The following is a 22,249-nucleotide window of genomic DNA, read 5'->3' as shown; positions in this document are numbered from 1 at the left end:
CTACCTTAAACCTTAAACCTAAACCTAACCGGTAGTGTCATTAAAGCAAATGTGAGATGGAAAAAAGATGCGTTTTTAAGGTTAAAGCTCTATCAAGTTTTAAATCATCAAACCTACCTCCCTACCCTAAACATTAAACCTAAACCTTATTAATATAAAAAGCAGATATGAGGTGAAAAACGTATTTGCTGAAGCAACCACGCCATTTTGTGGTGCTTCTATTACACTTTAGGCTCACGTGTCAACTCACATGCTCTGCAGGACTTGTACCCACGTCCATTGAATTGCAAGTGCAGCACTCTTGTCAGATGAGCTACTGTCCAATTTGATTGCATGAACAAGGAAAACTTTCATTTAATTTCACTAGAAAACTGCCACAATACGTGCAACATAAAAATAATTTTGAAAAAATGTATGTATAGTAATGTGATGCTATGAGACCAGGTGTGTCACTGTTTTTTCTTGTCAGTTTTCCTGCTTTGGTTTAGCAGTTGGGCAGAGAATACTTGTGACCACCCATCTCATGCCACTTATTATTTATCTATTTATTTAGTAATTTGGGATACAACAAGCCTCATAGCATCTAAATGAGCATGTGTTTTCAGTGCCCCCTTATTAGAATTTTTATAGATTAATCAACTCGTTTTGGATGGATACGTTTTCCTGGCAACGTGCCAGTAACACTCAATGTGTATTTGTTTGACCTGTCAAACTCATCTCATCTGTTATGTCTGCTGACATGAGGAAATTCTCCCAAAGAGTGATGAGTATGGATAAGCATTGAAATATGTGTCAAATAGATGGCGTATGTTTAAACCAGAGAGCTTTGCCTTTGGGTCAGTGGCGTGAACGGCTTCCCCTTAATTTTAATTAAAATACACCAATGACAAGTTAAGTATGTTAATAAATAATCTATATAAATGACAGATTACTCTGTGTGCATTTCAATATTTTGAAATAAAAACTTTTGCGGTGTTCAAGTAATGCAATCTGCTTTTTTCTACATGAATATGTTCGTAGAACACAGTGTACACACAGCCAATAGAGCCCCATTGAAGCCCAATCAAAACACATCATTTTGGGTCCCGCCCAGATACCATAATTTTGTAGGAGTCTATAGAGCCTTCATGAGCTGTATTAACATTGGCTCTGCATCTGATTGCCTTCAGGATATTTGGCTTCCAATAAATGTATTTTTGTCCTGCATTGAAGTCCGTCTTCTCTGTATGACGAGCTCTAAAATGGGCGGGACCTCTTAACAAAGTGCCAATAATTGAAACAGTGATGTACATGATTAACAGCTTATTAAATGAAAAACCACCGCTGTTGAGCGCAGTGTTCAGTGGCCCAGAGATACACATGCAGTTATTTGCAGTTTGATATTGCACATTTCTTTCAGTTTATAAATTAGAATTTTTGTCTATTTTGTTGCAAAAACAGTTTTGAGCTTAGTTAATTATTTTCATTAAGAAATTTCATTGTTTGAGTACCCTAAACCATAGTCTATGCTAGGAATGTGCACGAGTAATCGATTAATCGAGTACTCGTTCTGCACCAGCTAGTCGACTAAAAAAAATACAACTCGAATATCGTAAATGTATTTTTCTTTGCGCATTTGCTTGCCGTGGGAAACGCTGAATTATACTGTAGTTTCCCTCTTAATCACTGTGGGCGCTGTGGATGTGTGTCGTCAAGTTGTTGGATGAGAGAAGTAAATAAGATGGCATCTCTGCTTTTGAAAGCAAAGCCTAATGAAGCACTAGCAAAACTTGTCATTTTGATTCTTATTGAATTCTGCACTATTGATATTCAGTTCTTGTTGGAGTCATGCAAACCAACAGACAAAGATCTGTTTTTATTGTGGAAAGAAATTACGAAGCGGTACAAGAAACTCGGAAACTTATCAGACTTGTTTCTATGTGCCATAAATATCTTAATATGGGCAGGGTGCATTTGATAAAAAGTCAAAGTTTTTCTGAATAATAACATGTGAAATGATAAAAATGTGATAGCCTTTATGTAGAATCAGAGTTTATATACAGTATGTGCATTACCCTAATGCCATCAGCATTGGTTTCTGTTTCTAAGCTCTTTCTATGAATGCATATTGATAATTTTTTTTTTTTCACAAAAGGAAAAAAAAAAACATAGTTTGTTGAAATTACCTTATTTTGAAACCGTTCTTGGTATAGTGTGTAAATAAAAACAAAAATATATAAACTTCACATACATGTCACCCTTGTTATTTTAAACTTACATTTTAATTTCCGAGTAATTGATTACTAATTTTTTTGTGGGTTAGAGTACCTGACTACAATTTTTTTTTTTTTTTTTAAATGCCCAATTCTAGTTTATGCTTTCCCAGTTTTGAAAAGCACCAGTCACCACTGCTTTGGGGATGTAGTCCCAGTAGCCTTTTGCATAGGGTATTCGATTTTGATGAGGATTGTGGGTTTAAGCCCCATCTGTGTTGCCTTATAAGCTCAGCTGAGCGCATAGCAGAATATATATACATTTAAACTGCATTTCATTTTAAAGCCACATCTTTCACACATTGTTGCAATCTAATGCCTAATGATCTGGATTGTTAACAGAATTTCCAAATTCAGTAGCAATTAGGAAGGACCCATGAGAGGCTCAATAAGCATAATCCTGCTTTATCACCATTGTGCCATTAGGAAAGGCACTTAAACCCAGGTTGAACTTTAGGCCTGTTCTAGACTTCTTGAACAAAATGTGTCTTTTAAAGTACAGTTAGTGAATTTCATTTTCTTTGTTAATGGAGTCTAGACATATTTGTTTTAGTTTTTAATTTAAGAATGCCAGAGCCAGACAAACATTCTTGTACACAAGGGCACCTGTACTTTCAGCCAACCCTGCCATTAAAGTTTCACTTTGAATTGAATGGTCGTCAATCACAGTTACCTCCTTTCCTTTTCAATATCGTGCAGCTTCGGAATATACATTATCTAGTATCTTTGAGTGGTTTCTGTCATATACCTTTCAATCAAACTAAGTACCCATCCTGTGTATTCACTGAGAGGCAGGAAAACAAGAACAGATTCAACTCATGTAGGGGGTTGGGGGTGTCAGAAAGTGAAAGCTCTAGAGATATATGTTTGTATACACTAAAATCAGGATTTGTCCTGGCAACAGCTCCCATCCTTATGTTTGTATGTTCCGCTATAATCAGGAAACAGGAAAGAAAGGAAACTACTGGCGTGTAACGCATTTTAGAGAAGAATTCGGGGGAACCAACTGGTAGGAAAAGGGAAATAAAATTCAGCAATTCAAGGGAAGACACATTTATAGTAGAAATGGGATGAGATAGATAGAGAGAAGCAGGGAGAGAAATGGAGAGCAGGCATGGCACTCATGTTAAATTATTTCCATAATTCATTAGGGCATGGCTTCAGGCTGCTGTGGTAAATGTCAGAAATAGAGATGATATGCCTCCATCATTCATTCATTCATTCATTCGCACCAAAGACTTCTGTGTACTGTATTGAGAGCCTGACAGCTTTGAACACACTTGCAGTTTCTGTCCTCTGCCCACAAATGCACAAAGCCAATCAGTGCCACTTCAAAGGATCCCAGTGGAAGTGGAATAGCCAATCATGTTTCATGGCTTCCACCAGCCCCTTGATATCTGTTCTGGAAATATGTGCATCCCTCCATTCCCCCATTCATTGGCTTATTGTAGAGGTGGAGGAGGGTGACAGAGGAGAAGGGATTGTCAGAGACCGTTCATTAGTCATAGTTGTAAGGTAAAATTGAGGACACTATGAGATGAAGATATTTCAAACATAGCAAATGTTCTATTAGAGCCCTGCAGCTAAAAGGCATCCAAAATATATAATTTGTTTTAAAATAGGTAAGCTGCTTTGCGTATAAATTATGTAGCATACAATCTCACTGTATCATCAGACAACAGCTTAATCCCTGTATGCCAGTGTAATTCAAGCTTGGTGATTTGCCAAACAGTGTTTATGAAACCTGATGTACAACAAAGAAGCTGTTAGCAATATAATTTCATTTTGTGCAACCCTTTAAAGGAAAAGTTCACCAAAAAATGATAATTTTTCTTCTCTTCTCATTTACTTACCCTCATGCCGTCATTGTATGTTTTGATCCATACAATTTAAATCAAGGGATCCAAAGTGTTCACGCACGGAAAAGAAGACAAAGGCAGCATAAATGTAATCCATACAACTCATAGTGGTTTAATCCATGTCTCCTTTGCACGCTAATGAGGGTAAGTGAATGAACAGAGAATTATAATTTTTTTATATATACAATATAATTATATAATTATATAATTATAATTTATAATTTTTTATAATAAACATTGCAAGCATCTCAGAGAGTTGGCCTGGAAAAGTTATGAAAATTAATGCAATTCTAAAAGTCATGGAAATACGATGAATATTTTTATTGTGAAAATATTTTTTTTTAGTTATGCTCTGCTTTAAAATATTTAATTGACTCTTCTGTAGAGCTTGTGTCAAGTAAAATGTCCTTGCAAGACATAATGTCAGAAAACCACTGTGTCAAATACTTGAGCATACATAGTAGAGTACGAAAAGTAGGACTCTAATTGCAGAAGTTATTCTGCAGAGCTTTGGTTTGAGACATAGTAACATTTAGCTTTACATATATGCATTATAACATCACAGTCCATTATTGTTTTATAGCTGGAGCATTTGTTTTAGTGTTTGAATTGGCTCAGTAGTTGAAATGGAATTAGGCTAAAGCAGGTCCTCTTTTGTCTTCTGCAGTTACAAATGAAAGCATTTGAAAAGATAAGAAATTAAGCCAGCAGGGAGCTATTCATTTTAAGGGCATAAATGAAAATGAGTTATTTGAACTTTGACAGAGTTTTGTCTTGAAGCTCTGAGGCAATGGCTCCTCAATGGGATTCCATTAGCAAAAAGATGGCAGAGAAAGCTTCCTTTGTTAAGCCAGATCAGTAGTAGGAAAATCAATCTTTTCTACAATGGACCACTAGATCCAGGCTGTGTATTATTCAGTGGCAATACTGTGTCATACTGTATTTCTTGAGCAGAATTTGGATGTTCAGGGATCAGTGGATTTGCTGAACGAATTTTGACAATGATGGATCCCAAATTGACCAAGCAGTATTTCTCTGAATACGCTGAGCTGATCTTCACAAGTACCATCATCATAATCAATTTAATTTAATCCTCACCACATTATCAAGACACATGGTTTGTCTTCCCTGGAGACTTCTAAAAACCAAATCAGGTAATGGCTGACAGAAACTAAGTACAATCAGGTTAAACAATGCAGTGGATGATCAATATAGACTTTCATCTTTCATATACTCTTCATTGTGCAGTTGATTCACCTTCCATGAGTGGTAATAAGCTTTTCAGAGATTCTTAAAAGGATAGTTCACCCAAAAATGAAAATTCTGTCATAATTTATTCACCCTCATGTCGATCCAAATCTTTATGAATTTCTTTCTTAAGCGGAACATTAAAGGAGATGGCAGTTGATAGTGACTCACTTTAAAGCTTAAAAAAGGACCGAAAAGCATAACAAAATTAGTCCATGCAATTTCATATTACAAGTCTTCTGAAGGCATACATTTATTAGTGAAAATCTTGACATCCCTTGCACGTTCATAGGCGTATGAGAGAAGCTCTTTCAAAGTTTTCAGCACTTTTCTCAAGGTTTTCACTGAAAAATGACATTAATTCGGGTTGTATGCTTTGTATCGACATGAGAGTAATTTATTTATGAATTTATTTGGACTATTTCTTTAATAAGGCTATTTTGCATTGCAGAGATTCAATTAGTCTCTCTTGACCTAGTCTACGCACAATCATGGTGTTTATGGAGGTGCTAAATCCTCCAACAGCTGCCAGCTGTGGTAATGTTGGCAAACTTCATAGTATTACTATATTGTGCTATTGCCTATGAAATGGCTTTGACTTTTATCATCTGCCAGCCAGCACTCTGCCTGTTTTTTGGCCTTATTAAAATTCACCTTTAATGGTGTTTTTCCACTTGGTTTGGCAAAACAGAAAATTGCCTGCTTCCTTTACAGGGCCCATCTGAGCATATTTTATCTCGGAGTGTGGAGAGAGGTACTTATCCAATTGTTTTTGGATGACTTGGCGAGTTAAAAAAGAGAATGAATAAAGAGAAGGAAAGAAAGATGTGAAATAACTTTAATGAAAACGAGCCAGCTAACATTATTTGCATAATTGGAATCATTGCTGTCCTGCTACTGGATTAGTCCATTGAATATGCTAATGTCCAGGGATGGATCAGGGAGGCGTGTCTTCCGCCTTATTACTCTCCCACAAGCCCCCCTAATATGATGAACCTCAGTCCTGTGCAGCAGATTAGTGCACTTCAATCAGTGCAGGGGACCTTCTGGGAATAACACATTCAGATTTCAGTGCAAATGAACAGACTTCAAACAAGCAGGATGAGACGCTGGATCAAAGGAAGGACGCTCATCTTTGTCAACGTATCAGCAGGTTTTGTAGTGTCACCAGTGACTCTGCCCTTCTGCAAACATCCACCGTCCACTCTCCTGTTCCTTCCCTTCCCTCCCTCCCTCCCTCCCTCCCGCCTTTCCTTTCCATTTCTTCTTTTCCTTTAGTTTCCTTTAGTTTCGTTTCCTTCCTTCCTTTCCTTCCCTCCCTCCCTCCCTCCCTCCCTCCCTTCCTTTCCATTTCTTCATTTCCTTTTGTTTCCTTTCCTTCCTTCCTTCCTTCCTTCCATGATCTTGACATCCCTCCTTTCTTTCTTCCTTCCTTGCTTGCTTACTTTCCCTCCCCCTCCCTCCTTTCCTTTAGTTTCCTTTCCATCCTTCCTTCCTTCGTTTCCTTTCCCTCCCTTCCTTCCTTCCTTCCTTCCTTCCTTTCCCTTCCTTTCCTTTCCATTTCGTAATTTCCTTTTGTTTTCTTTCCTTTCCATTTCTTTGTTTCCTTTTGTTTCCTTTTATTTCCTTCCTTCCTTCCTTCCTTCCTTACTTACTTACTTTACCTCCCCCTCCCTCCCTCCTTTCCTTTCCTTTCCTTTCCTTCCTTCCTTCCTTCCTTCCTTCCTTCCTTCCCTCCTTCATTTCCTTTACTTTCTTCAGTCCCCATTTTTATCTTTTCTTCCAGTCCCCATATGTCAGTTTTTATTGACTGCAGGGCAAGGTGAGAGCTGGCAAAAGGGGGTATTTGGGTGTGTGGGTAGAGGTTTTCTTTCAGTTGCTGAGCATGATCTTGAGATCCAGCTATGCTCTCAAGTGCCGCTAATTTCACCTCTTGACACACAGCGGCCTGAATCTACTCTGCTCAAAGCCCGACTGAGCTCAGCAGTGTTGTGAGTGTGACCGCTAACAAAGACAGCTGTGGCCAAAAGTTGCTTTGCAAACAGTTATAAAAAGAAATAAATAAAAAAAAAAAAAAAAGTGGAGATACAATGGTAGTAGTAATATCAGAAACTTGTGATTAGTTTTAAGGTATTTTGTTGTGCTCATTCTGTTCCAATATGGGGTCATGGTATGCAGTCCGATTGATAATAGTGAGTTTATTCTTTCAGGCTTGATCTGATCAGAGTGTGCTGCCAATGAATGTTGAATTACACAGTTTCAGATGATTGGCACAAGAGTGGAAATGCTGTTCTGTCAGTTTCCAAGCTGTACATAATGGTTTTGATGACAGTAAGCTTTGATTTATAAATGGAATAGCATCACTTAAGCCACCCCCCCCCCCCCCCAAAAAAAAAAAAAAGAAACAGCATTTGAGATTATAAACAAAGATTGTCTTTTGGAAAAACTGAGTCATTTGCCCTTACAAAAAGTACTGGGGTGATACCATGGTACAGTGATGATCATTTTGTTACTGTGATTGTATGAATGTTTGCTTGGAAATTACAAATAAACCCTTACAAATTGAACAATGTAAGACTGAAATGTTATATCATAAAAAAAATAAAATAAAAAAAAAAACAGACAAGTTCAAATTCATTTAACATTAGATGATATTAAGAGTTTCATGATACACTACTATTCTGGTGTTTTGAAAACCTTTGAAGTAAGATTGCGAAAAACACGATTATATCTTAAATGACAGTCACAAGATTATGTGTAGGCTACTAGTTGTCATGCTTGTTAGTTGCTGCTCAAATGCTGTGATATTGTGTTTAGCCTATGGCCTGTTTTTAAGCACACTTCACACGCAACACTGTACCTTCTGTGTTTCCGTGGCAACAAGGCAGAGAAATGTTCAAGGGTTGTCCCCTTTCATCGGATGACACTTCCCCCAAATTATCACATCCATTTAGACCAGGGGTCGGGAACCTATGACTCGCGAGCCACAAGTGGCTCTTTGTTAAAAATCAAGTGGCTCACCGGGTGTCTCACCATTCACCAACACATGATTGGTTAAAACTTGCTAGAGATAATTTTCCTGCAGAAAGTGTGGGTGTGATTACAAATGCTTCTCCAAGACAGGCACATGCATAGAGTTCTAGGTCTCGTTTCCCAATAATTATTGATATTAGCGGTTAAGAGCATTTTCTACAATGTTATACGAATGTTCATTATTTTTTATGTGTGCCCAGGGTGTGATATACTGTAGTACGTGCCACCCACCAAATGCGACGAGGCTCAATCCGGTTCGCGAGCACCTTTGTCCAAATGCAGGTATTTCATGCGCGAGTAATTTTGCTCATCTACCCGCAACATGCGGGTGACCTGTAAGAAGTGACACATGACAAGAAATGCTGTTAGTCGCAAAGACACGCGCTTGAAGAAACTTTAATATATTTGTATTATATAAGAACAGACAAAAGTAAAGCCATCATTGCTCATGTCTGATTCGCTGTTTGTTCAGAGGTGTGCAGCGGGACACTGTCTCATGCAACACAAAAGAGTTATCACTCCTTTTTCTCTGTTTCATTCATCTGAAAACTTTTTGCAAGAATAATGTCGTCTATGAGAATGACGGTAGTGATTAAATCATAAATAATATAAGCATCTTGAACCTAAAATTTAGTTCTATTTTATTTTCTTTAGGCAGCATAATCCGCAATACAAACACATTCGATAAGAACACACATTTGGCAGCATTTTTTTGGGAACAAATGGAAATTTATTAGGCTTATTTATTATGATGATGATTATTAGTATCGTTACATTTATAACTGTCTTTAGTTCTTAATTTGTAGGCTATTAGTAATTTTTCACCTATTGTCATTGATGTATGCTTGGGTGATGGCAAATGGGGCCGTTGGAGACGGTAAATGTTTGGATTTGAGGTGGATATATATAAGATTTTTTGATCACTTCGTTATTTTAATTGCTTTTTTGTTTCGTTTAAAGTGCAATTTGAATTTAGAAATGTGTTCTGTTGAAGTTTTTTGTGTTTCAATAAATGTATTACATTTTTAAAGCAAAATCAATAAAGCAAAAATATTCACTGACCCCTTATCTTGGTTGACAATATAATCGGATATCACAATATTTTATAAGGCAATTATCGTTAAAATATTTTTTACATATCGTCCAGCCCAAAAGGGAAGTGAACTTTTTCATGAACAATTGTAAAATGAAGTAATTTTATGGAGACCCGCACAAACACGTGTACTCAGTGCCATATTACAACATTTTACCTATTAATTGTTGCATATTTGTTTTCTTTTTGTGTTTTTGAGTAGTCTATGGGCATAATAAAAATTTTATTTTACTGAAAAAATTGCATCAACCAAAAATACAAAAATTGGCTCCTCAGTGAAAAAAGGTTCCTGACCCCTGATTTAGACCACACACACATTAAATATGTAAATGCATGACTACAGTTTTTATCTATAGCTAACATGCTGCTACAATTACTGTACATGCTCCTTTTGAATATATTTACATTAACCATTATTTTAGTTCTTACTGATTATACTTTTTTAAAGTGCATGCATTGTGTGGCATTTACTTGAGCAATTGCTGCCTTTAGGAATATAGAGAGCACAACAATAAATAAAATAAACTGAACTTACAGGTGAAGTGTTTTGCACATTTACTGCAAGCATTGTGATGTCATTATGTAGGTCTATGTAATTTCAATTTAAATACTTTCTCATATCCTAGCTTACTTTAATATGCAAAGTCAACTAAAAGTAGGAAATTTGTTGGATGATTCCCCTTAAAATGTGTAACAAAGTGGCTCTGTGGCACTATCAAAACATTGCTCTCTTTGAGTATCCTGAGCATCCCAACATAGCAACATTGATTCAACCAATGGCTTGAGTTTTGGGCAGGACTATCTGTTAGCTCAGACCAGTGGAAGACAGGGGAGTGTTTGGAAACCTGTTTGTATAAAATCATTATTTTTGCAATTCCATTTGATATAACTAGAGGCCCACAAATTACACACTTCAACTTTAAAAAATGCCTTGTACACTGAACATACACTCTCTCTCACACACACACACACACACACACACACACACACACAAACTGCCCAGTAAACAATCACAATTCACCATGTGTCTTTGTTCTTTTGCAGTGTTCATATCCTGTCTGGGAAGACTTCAGTGCCAAGGCCACCAAGCTGCACTCTCAACTCCGGTAAACTCTGTCTCCGGCTCAAATGCGCACCTGTCGTTATGACAGGAAGTTATTATTGAATACTGACAAAAGACAATGTCATCAATTTAACCATTTGCTTTTGTGTTCATCAGAACCACCGTGTTAGCAGCAGTGGCCTTTCTGGATGCTTTTCAAAAGGTGGCGGACATGGCAACCAACACAAGAGGTAGGCTCCATCAAGAATACACGACATTGTGTGTGTATGATTGAGTGTTTGTGCTTTCTTGTCATCATGCAGTGAGCTGTATCACCCAGTTTGAGGATTTAACACAAAAGGAAACCCTACTGTAGAGAGAGAGAGAGTATATACTGAGCGTCCAAAAACTAAGGATTATTCACTTTATGCACCAGAGAAACTAGCACGCAGCCATCTTGAAAATGTTGTCTCGGAACTTCCGTTCTAGTAGTGCTATATAGATATCTATGGTGTTGATGTCAAAGTGTAATTAGCTAGCAAAGTGGATTTACAGGTTATAGAGTTGTCAAAAGCTATCATGAGTATTTTAAAGTGTTCAGGGGATGTCATAAGAACTGGAAGCAGAGCGGGGAGATTTTAAAACAAGAGTACTTCATTCATAAATACACAAGATCCTACCTTCAAGCTGTGGACGTATTGATGGGCCTCTGTGCTCATGAAACTCCAAGAGACAGCACAAAGCCATTTAAAATATCTCGTACAACACCTCTGACCATCTTCTCATGTCATTCACCCATCGTGTTATAGTTAAGGTAAGCAGATCTTTTTGTGCATTAAACCGGGACGGGGGTGTGGTGTGGGGGACAGGGGTGCAGCTATATTTATACACACATGCACACACATACACATGTGAAAGTGTATGTTTTATTTTATATTCCGTTTACAACTATTTTAATTACATGTAAGTCTCTAAAAAATGAAGGGTGACAAATTAATTTTAAAAAGTACAATTGTAATTTTCTTTAACGCCGAACTTGCATGTGTAATAACACGAGCTGTCACTATTGGAAATTTCATATCAACTACACATTTGAACAAATTATTAACAAGTTGAAACCTAAAAATTAAGCAGAATAACAATGAAATGCTTGCATTATGAAAAAGTGCAGTGTGTCATAGCTGTCTAAATGTGATCTGCCAGCTGGTCCAATTTACCTCCGTTCGTGTTGAAAAATCAAACATTTAGAGTGACAGAAATAACACCTCACTAGCATTTTCACATTGTAAAGGGTTGCTGTAGACTCACACCATCAACTCTTGGGGAAAAATACTTTCTGTGCTCCCACACGTAATCCATCCATTGGTCGACTCTTCTCAGTAGCTTCAATACAAACAGGAAGTTAGATGAGTAAGGTGAATAGGTACAGTAAGGAGCCAAACCCTCTGGATTTGAAGTGAATATGTGAGAATGTTTTTGTGTTAATGTAGCTTTTGTCTTTTTGAAATATGCATTCAAAAATGTGCACATTACTTGAGCCTCCTGTCAGTTATCACTTCTTTTCAGTTGGACAACTATTTTCAATTTAGGAAAACTTTTTCTATTAACTTAGTTTTATGATTATGTTGATAAGATTGTTTGAGCAATTTTGTTTCATATTAAGTAACAGATTTTAAAAAGCTTTTACACATAGAATTACACTATGATTTTCAGGTTCGTATTTTTTGGATTTTCATATTTGTTGGAGGAAGGGGCATTCGGCTTCAACTTTGAAGAGTTTTGAATAGTCTATTTGCAAGGCAGAAATAGGCTGATGACATGATGAATCCTTGACAAAAATGGATAAATGGGAGAGAACAAAGACATGGCTCATAGCTGTGGAGAGGGTTGGTGGGTGTTTCGGTTATTTTTGTCTTGCTGCGTCATTATTTGACAGTCGAGATCCTCAAGGGGAATCTGACCATTGAAAAGAAATGAGTTGTTTGGAGATAAACAATGAAAACCACCAGCATTATTTTGATCGAATTAATGGGCTCTTTTCTCTTTGTCTGGGGTTTTGCATTTTTTTATTTGCTTCAACTTGTAGCCTGCCTGAAGTAAAGACTGTGTTTGAAGTAGTGATTATGTGTGTGTGTGTGTTTGTATGTGCGTGTGGGCGTGTTGTGTTTTAAATGAGCTGACGGAGCTGGGAGCTTTCCTGTATGCCTTGTAATAGCAGCAAGGAATGCATCCGACACCCTGTGACCCATAGTTGGCTGTTTCAGAGTATTGGTGCAGTCAGCAAAAAATAAATAAATAAATAAAATAGTTTGGAGAGAGAGTGGGAGCATCTAATAAAAGGTAATGCAAGTTAAACAGTCAGGGGCACAAAGATTCACTACTGAATGGAGAAAAATGAAATAGCATATTTTTGTACAACTATTAATATTTTCTCCATCTTGTTTTGTAACCTATATTATATACAGATAGTTTATTGTCTTTTTTTTATTTTATTTTTTAAATCCTTTTTTAAAATATTATTATATTATTCTAATATTTTCTTTACACTTCATATTTTAATATTAATATCCAATATTAATATTTTTATTTTATATATATATATATATATATATATATATATATATATATATATATATATATATATATATACCATTTTATTTTTATTTTTTTAGGTGAGCCCTAGCAAAGGGGTGAGCATTGTTTGGTGCATTTGCACAGCAGACAGGTGAGATATTGCGCTATATCCTTGTAGAAAATAAACAAAGCATGCGTTGCTTCCGGCCCTAGCAGAAAGGTGAGCATCATTTATGCACTGTGTAAGTAATTATTCCATTGGAAGGGTGAGCGTTGTTTAATACCCCTGCAAAGACAACAATGTTATGCCATTCACACAGCCCGGAGGATACCACAGTTGCGACACCTGAACAGCACATTTGTACTGCTTATGAGAAGTATTGGGCCAGAACAAGATGAAAAGTATGTCAAGGAGTGGGATATGAACCTTGATCTCTAGCGTGACAACACATACACATACCGTCGTTACACCCAGAGCTACTACAGCTGTTTTTTGTTGTTTTTTTGTTAAATGTATGTCAAGGAGTGGGATACAAACCCGGATCTCCAGCATGACAACACATGCATATACCGTCTTTACACCCAGAGCTATTACAGGTTTTTTTTTTCCAGTGTGACAACACATACACATACCGTCGTTACACCCAGAGCTACTACAGCGGCAGTACATTTTCACTGCTAATGTAAAGTATTGAATCAACTGCTAGAGCACTGGCTGGCTTACATTCACAATGAGGGTTTTCAATTATTGCATGTTATATTAATAGAATTAAGTGAAAGTAATAATGTTGCCTTGTCGCACAGCCCAAAGGGCACCACAGTTGCACTTTTTTTTTTTGCTAAATAGACATTTCAAATAATTGAGATGTCCATTATGCTTTAACGTATATCACATAAAAAAATATGCTTATATGACAAGTTTAAGCTGCTCTGAAGTTGCCATCATTAATGCAAAACCAGTGTACAAAACTTATACCGAGGCTGAGTTGGTAGAGTAAGGAGATTTATGCAGAGTTCGGAATTGCACACCAGCCCCATTACCTCTGCCACGTGTGTCAATGGCAGAAATAGCACGAGAGGTACGGTAGTTTGCAATTCTGAACCCATCCCTAGTCTGGTCTGAATGCGGCAGTGCTTTGAAGTCAGACACAACTTTTCTGCTGAAATAATATTTCCGAAGCGTTTAAAAACAAATGATTATAAGCAATACTGTTTGGCTTAAAACTGACTTGGCAGGTACAGAGCAGGCTTAACACAGCCATATAAAGAGGCCTTTAAAAGCTTGAATTTTCTTCTAGTAAAATACGGAATATAAACTGTATCTCATTTCCTGCTAAAATTTCCAACGAAGGATGGTGGTATGCTGCTGCAGAAGGAATCATACAGAGCTGTAGATAAAGGATTTGCTGCTGCCAAAAGAACGGTGTGACATCACAATCAGCCGAAGGACCCCGCTGTTTCTGCAGGTGATGCCTGGGGCCAATTGCACCAGTCTTTGATGATATATCCGAAGAAAGATCTTCATCTCCTCTCCAGCATAGCACCCATAGTTGACGGTAGGGCTGCCGTGTAAGCTGAATTAGTAGGCTCCTTTTATAAGGGCTGTGGTGATAGCTGCCCGTAATAATATTCTAGCTCTATATAATGCTGTACAGCTCGTCTATGAAGTCTTTCAAAAACATTATCGCTTCCATAACAAGGTCGTCAGCTGCAGTTTATATGTTGCGTTTAGCGGCAGCGTGGGTAAATCGGCGACACCATTGAGATGTTAACACTCGGCCTAGTAGGCTCAGGCATGCCCGGAAGATGACGTTTCCTTCGGTGTGTTTGCGGATAAAAATTCCAGGATCTCGTTCAATACTCGATCAGCTCCTCGATCTTCTAGGAAAAGGAATTTTCTGGGTCTGAAGCTCGAGATGAGGCATGGAGGTGGAAAAACAAGGAGAAAATAGCTAAATGATGGCTGTGGGAGTCTTGAGAAATGCTGCATGTTACCATGCTGCTGCAGCCATGCTGCTACATTGTGTGGGCGGGTTATATATAATTTTGATGAGGAAAAAAGGAGTTCTGATTGGTTACCGTAGCAAGGTGTGCCAGGGCGACATGCGCCACAGAGTTTCTGAGCTTAATTTGTTCAAAATTTCAAATCAGCAATAAAATCATCAACAATGGATTAAAATTGCAACAGTGACAACAATGAAATCATAAATTATGCATATTTAGCTCAAATCACTAAAACAAAACATTATATTTCAGGCTGGTTCAGCTAATGCATATGTATGTTCAAGAGTTAAAAATCAGTTATTGGCTCTTTTAACTGTAGGGCGGGACTTACATTGGCTCTTTTAACTGGCTGTGTCTAAAAGGTAACCGTCCAGCTGCCAAAAACTTGCAGGAGTCTGATTTGCTGTTACTAAGGTTAGAGTTAGGGTTAGATTCAGGGGGGTTAAGGTTAGGGTTAGGTTTAGGTGCAGGCTTAGGTTTTCTGTGGGACTCAAAATAAATTCATTAAACACAATAAAAGACTTTTGGCAGCCAGACCATTACCTTGTAGACACGACCCTTATAACTGTAAGACAGGACTTCCACTCTAAGAGCTGCCATATTTTGTGTTACCATTTACCCATTCTTTTTATGACGAGTGACCTGTCTCATGACCTATGTCTTTTTCTGTGTCCAAATTTGCATATGCAGGCAAGTAGTAACAAGTACTACTTGTTACTGAAACAAGTACAACTTAATCACAACGAACAACTCGCTCCTCATCTTTTGGGACATTATGCGATGTAAAGTTTACAGTGAATGCACACTTCAGAATCTCAGCAGTTGTAGTAGGACATCCGGGTTTTTCTCACCTACTGTTTTATGAATACTGACAGTTCCTACTCATTTGATGTATTGCTTCCGAAATGTCATGGAGTATCTACTAACAAGCTGAAGAGTTGAATCAGGTGTGTTAGACAACGAAGACATGCAAAATATGCAGCATTGGGGGTACTTGTTCAGGACCAGGATTGGGAGACAATGCCTTAAGCTAAGACTCACCAAGACACAAAAATGTATAGCGTACTCATATTGGCTAGTGAGGTTTTTATTTGGAAGACGTCTAGTCCCTCTACCTATTACAGCAGCCCAAACTGCCACACAGCAAAGAAGAGGGGACGGCAGTGAACTGCAATGAAACGGAAGCAAACACACAAACACAACCGCACACGCTCACAAACACACCCTAGGCCTTCATTCTCTCAGTGGGGGACTGCTGCTATGGTGAGGGAGGAAACTGATGCTTCCTGCCAGTAACTGCCTATAATCTGTTTCTCATTTACTGCCCTTTTACTGCTCTTCATCCTTCCGCTCTTCCTCCTCCTTCCTTGCTGAACTTGAGACTAGCTAGCATTCTTCATCATCGGCACTTTTTGTTCTGTTCTCACCTTGTCCTGAAACAGGGCAATAATTACTTCAAGGGATAGCTCACCCAAAAATTTAAATTCTGTTATCATTTACTCTCATTTGTGTTGTTCCAAACCTGCACGTCTTTATTTCTTTAGTGGAACAAAGAAGGAGATGTTAGGCAGAATGTTAGCCTCAATCGCCTTTCACTTTTATTGCATATTTTTTTTCCATACAGTGAAAGTGAATGGTGAATGAGGCTGTCAGTCCCTATTACTCTGCTTAAAATCTCTGTGTTCCACAGAAGTTATACAGGTTTGAACAACATGAGGGTGAGTAAATGATGATAGAATTATATTTTGGGGGAACTAACCCTTTTTATTGTATCAGACTGTCTCCTTTAAGGGAAATCAGGGCTTTAGCCAAGTTTTAGGGCTCTTTAGGATGTGTATAATAAGTAGCAGGGGGAAAGAACACAGCATTGAGAGGCCTAGATAATAATCTTGTTCTGTATGGGTGGATTCAGGGGAGGGAGTGTGTGTGTGTGTGTGAAAACCCTGATTCATGAGCCAGAATCAAAACAAAAAGTGCTTTTGCTTGTCCTCTCGATCTCCCTCTCAGTCTCTCATACCGAGACTCTCTTTCTCACTCTGTCCTTTCTTGGCTGTGTTGGGAGTGAATGTTGTTAGATTGTAGTCTGTCCTGAAAGCCTGGCACAGGGGCGTTGAAAAAAAAAGAAGCAGTCTGCGGATGTGTGCGTGGTGTGAAAGGCACGTCGAGTGCTTCATAGGAGGTTTTACTGTCTTGCCTGCATAAGCGGAATAGTAACAACCATAATGAATGTCATAAATCTGATTCATACACCAGGGGGCAAAATCGCTTCCCCTTGTAGTCACAGAGAACATTAAAAAATGTCTGCCAGCTCAGCAACTGCCGGGCTATTTGGAGGATGTGTCTATGTGTGTTTGTGTGTGAGATGGGGGGGTTAGTGTTTCCCCAGATGTTTGAAGTAGACTGGTGTAGGTAGCAGGGTGTTACCATTCACACAGCCATGTAAACAAACACCAACATGAGTTTGAGAGGAGAATTCTCAGTGGCCATACCACTTCTATTTCTGATTCAACCAAACAGATCTGTCTAAAGACATGCAATAGCTGACAAAGCGGTCTTATTAGTTAAAAAGGCAATGAGTATGACATGTTGCATTGATCATATGAAAAAGGATTAAATTAATCATTAATCAATAATAATTATTTTCTCTAAATTGAAAAGGGATTTATTTTTCTATTTAATTTCTATTTCTATTTTCTATTTACTCTTTCTGAACCTTTCTGACTTAACTGTTGGAGTGTAAGCATTTACCTGGACCAATATCAGTCTTTAAACAGATGGACAATGCCAAAATGGACAGATTCTTCTTTTGGTGATTCATTAAGAATGTTTGAAATTGATTGTAAATGAATATATTATATATATTTTATATTAATATATTAATATTATTAAATATGCTGCAAAAATTAAAGCACTGCTGAACATTTACATAAGCTGTTATTCATTTCTAAACATGCAGAGAATTGTGAATTGTGAAAATGGAAAGAAAAAAAATCTCAGAAATGAGAGGTCCAATAAATTTACATGGTCACAATGCATCAATAAAGTGCTTGTTACGTTCGTCATGCAGTTGTGAGGTATTACTTACATTTCAGAGTAATATTCAAATTTTTGTATTTTCTTTTTATTCTAATTTTGAGATGAACTCACAATAGATCCACATTTCCAAGCATCCAATGTCTTTTGTCATCACTACATTTAAAAGGGAGCAGGTGCAATCGTTACAGTCATATCAATATTCTTTTATAAACTGTAAATTTACTGTACTGTTTTCATTTGACTGTAATTAATATAAGTCCTGTAATGTAAGTAACTATTTTTTCTTTTTTAATTACAACTAATTTTAACTCTGATGGCTGAAAAATGCTTTACATTACTTTGTTAAAAGGAAGAGTAGTCTGGCACTGCATTTAAATGACAGAGGATCAAGTGAAGTCCATCTGTGTCTGAAATAACACTGTCTGCCATTGTGTCTCTCAATGGCTAAGCGTCTGACTTCCAATGACCTTGAATGATCCAGTCTCAGAACAGTCATACACTATTACGACGAGGTGCTTATTTTTTCACCATTAAAAAGATTAAACGAAGAGACAGAGTGTTTTTGTTTTTAATATTTGAAAAAGCAGGCTCTGTTTATTATTATAATATCAGTGTTAGGACATAAAAGGCTTTTGTGTTATTAGGAAGAAACGGAAAAGAGAGAGCACATAACACAGACTTTCTGTTTGATAGCACAGATTGCTAGTAAAGGATGAAAAAAAGATGAAGAAAGAATCTCTTCTTACAAACCATCTCTGGCTTTGTGCATCCCATCAACACTCTCTTATTACAGGAAAATTACTGGTGCTCTTTAATTTTACAGGGCAGTTTGATGGTACAGGACCTCCCGTTGGCAGGGTGAGCCTGACTCAGCTTTCCTCATACGCCTCCCCAAACACACTTACATACACGTACACACACACTCTCCTGACCTCCTCAAGGGAACACCTGTTCTCACTGAGAGACTTGTACAGCTCAGCACTCTGAGACTCTCCCAAATTTCACATATCATTAGTGCCTTATTATCAAGAAACACTGTTAACAAAAGACAGGATGTGCTCTGTCTCTCTCACAGCCGATCATTAACAGGTGCGAATAATATTAGTTGCGTATTCGGCATCAATGAGCTCTCCATTCCACAGTACATTTTCGCAGGCATTAGAATCCACTTATTCGACTTGTTTAAACTATGTCACGTCTGTCAGCCTTGAAGGGACCAAGTCCAGCAGGCATTGGGCCCTTTGATTGAAAGTGATCAGACATTGCAGCCGCAGGTCTGGTGAACGTATCTTCATGATCTGTGGGTTCAATAGTGCTTCACTATGATGGTGCCATGGGCTTGTTGGTTCAGGTGCTCTCCCAGGTTTTGATAGCGTTGACAGGCACGTGTCTCCTCTATCTGAATCTTGCACAATTACTGGATGTCAAAGTTTCAAATTACCTTGACTGACTTTGTAAAAAAAAAAACAGGGCTTTACATTGACAAAACATATTTATACTGTTGTCTCGTTGCTCAGAGACACGTTCCTAAAAACACTAAAACATCTTGCAAACAGCATTGACTTGTCACTGCCGTTGACAAATATATCTACTCTCTGATACATCATCAGACATTTATTCGATGTGTGTGTTAACATCCTGAAGATGTATTTTTAGTTTGTTTGCTTATCTGCAACATGTCTATTAGACATGCCCTTAGTTGTCAAGACATTCATCAGATATCTTGAGACATTTATGACTTAGAATGTTTGTATATGATCTTTTAAGATGTCAGTGAGAATACAATGAGAGTTATATGATTCTCAGATGAAAAAAAGGACTATGTGTCGCAGACTATGTGTTCAATCTGGGCACCTTCTCAAATCCTTATTGCTGCTCAAAGACGTCAAGTCAATGGATTTGAAATGCACTCATGTATGGTTAGAAGTACATTCCAGCTCTAGGGTTCGTTCCACAGTTGCGACGATCCCGCAGAAACACAAAACACGCTTACTAGAATTCAAATATTGTGGGAAAAATTTGCTATAGAGGAGGTAAAACTCCCAGCAGTGGCAATTTTTTTTTCTTCTGTGTACTTTTCTCTGCGTATAAAATTATAACAATAATAATAATTGTAAAAATAATTCTTATGTTTCACCTGCAGCAAATCTTGGATGTCCTCTGCACAGTGAAGCCACAAGGCTGGTTCGCAAAAACAGATTTAAAAGAGGTGTTTTTTTTTCCGAGGTTGATTATAAGGTGCGTTCAGGCAGCCCGCCTTGCAGCACGAAGGCATTGTTCATCTCCGGATTTACATGACTATGCATAAACATTATGCGCAAAGAGCCCACAACAGTTAACAAACAATTTGTACCACCTTGACTCATTTCACAAATTTGGTACTTCAGTGAACCATATAAAGTACCAGCTTACTCCTGTGTAGGCTATCCAGTGATCGGGATTCCTTTAAATTCTCCCAGCATGACAGTTTTTCCAGAATCGCGAATTCGTGTTTTACGAATGAGAATCTGAGTGAAGCCAGGCAAGCTTGTCTGGCTCCTCACATTATTACATTTAGGAGGGATGCTAGCCACAGGAAATAAGGGGTCAAGTTAAGGATGTTACTTGTATGCCCCCTTTTCAGGGCTGATTGACTGAAGACAGCTGTGAAAGTAGCGTGGGTAATATCACAATTGTTAGACACCATGCACAGTTTAACATTTCTCCTAGTGGGGGTTCCCTGCCTTGGACCACCCTTCGCGAGGACAGAGATCTTGACCATGGATGCTGGCAGCCAGCTAAGCTGGGATGTGTCTGAGCATGCGGGAGAGTGTTTAACCGGTCCCAGCATAATTATAATCGAGTTAAAAAAAATTATTTGAAACAATTAGACATTTCTCAACTCAACTGGAGCGCAAATATATGTTATATGGCTGCCTGACAGTATATTTATTATTTGTTCAAATTAATCACCAGGGCGTCACAAAATCAGTGAGGCTCTTTCAAGCTGTGTGCGAGCTATGGCTCTCGACAGATGTAATGCATGAAACAGCAGGTGTGGATCTGTTCTCGAGCAGTCTCCGTCCTTCTGACACTCCATTGAAATCAATGCATTCGCAGCGTTCTTTGATGCAGCGCTAACTTCAGTGTATAGACGCCCTCAACCACTCTTTTCTGAGTACTGTGCTGACTGTCAATTCCCAATTTTATATCAGACACCTTAAATTAAGTGCCAGCAGAGTTTACTGATGTGTCACTGATCGTACTACACAATTTAGTAGGATATGTGGTCATGTTATCATCCCACAGAGGTTGCATTCTCGGAGTACGTTTTTATGATTAGGCTTAACGTTGTACACATCTACAGTTATTACAAAATAGTGCTGGGTAACCAGACACTCTCGTGATGGTATGCGAGTCATCCATCACCACTTTCACTGTAGATTTTTAATTTGAGTATTCATATGAATGCTTTATGTGTGTGTTTTTTTTATTTTTAAAGATGTTATTAATGCACATTTGCATTACGCATGCAAAACTGTCTCTGTACAATAACAACAATGGGAAATGACAAAATGTTCTATTTTTAAAATAATCACTTTGTGACTTGTTATTCTCAAAATAGTTAATGGAATCAGATCAATACTCATCATAATGGGAAGGACTTGTGTAATACTTCCTGACATTTCTGGTAGCTCAATGGGTAGAGCCTGGCGTTAACAATGCCAAGATCATGGTTTTGATTTCCAGTGAATACACAACCTAATAAAATGTAGACCTTGAATGCACGGACCCTCGTGAAAGCTTTGTTATTCGTCTTCCACTCAGTAGTGCTCTCTGGCGGTCTGGAGCCAAAGAAATAGAATGTTGGTTATGTATGTAACCGTGTTTCTATGACTGGCAGAAGACCGCCAGAGCCTTCAGGCACTCAGGTCAGCAAGAAGACTCCGGAGGAAGTGATGACGTGCATGATGGGTATTTACATGGCGACGTCATCAACAAGTCACGATGTAACAGCTTTTATATTAGGTTCTTGGCAATGAAGGAGATACGAAGTTATCCACTCAGTAGTGCTCTCTGGCGGTTCAAGTAAATTTATCTCATTTCAAGGATTTGTAGATATTTTTTA

General features: G+C 37.9%; 1 protein-coding gene across 2 annotated transcripts in view; it reads left to right on the top strand.

Moving 5' to 3' along the window:
* The window catches only part of LOC127451437 (protein MTSS 2-like), a 137,690-nt gene that overhangs the window by 17,160 nt on the left and 98,281 nt on the right, over positions 1–22,249 (top strand). For both annotated transcript variants that reach the window (XM_051716162.1, XM_051716154.1), the window contains exons 2-3: positions 10,530–10,591; positions 10,705–10,778. In XM_051716162.1, the coding sequence (XP_051572122.1) occupies positions 10,530–10,591; positions 10,705–10,778 (136 nt within the window). The remainder of the gene's footprint in view (positions 1–10,529; positions 10,592–10,704; positions 10,779–22,249) is intronic.

Source organism: Myxocyprinus asiaticus, chromosome 2 (assembly GCF_019703515.2).
Source record: "Myxocyprinus asiaticus isolate MX2 ecotype Aquarium Trade chromosome 2, UBuf_Myxa_2, whole genome shotgun sequence".
Lineage (NCBI taxonomy): Eukaryota > Metazoa > Chordata > Actinopteri > Cypriniformes > Catostomidae > Myxocyprinus > Myxocyprinus asiaticus.
Note: the sequence above shows the minus strand (reverse complement) of the source record. Positions and strands in the feature narration are given on the sequence as shown.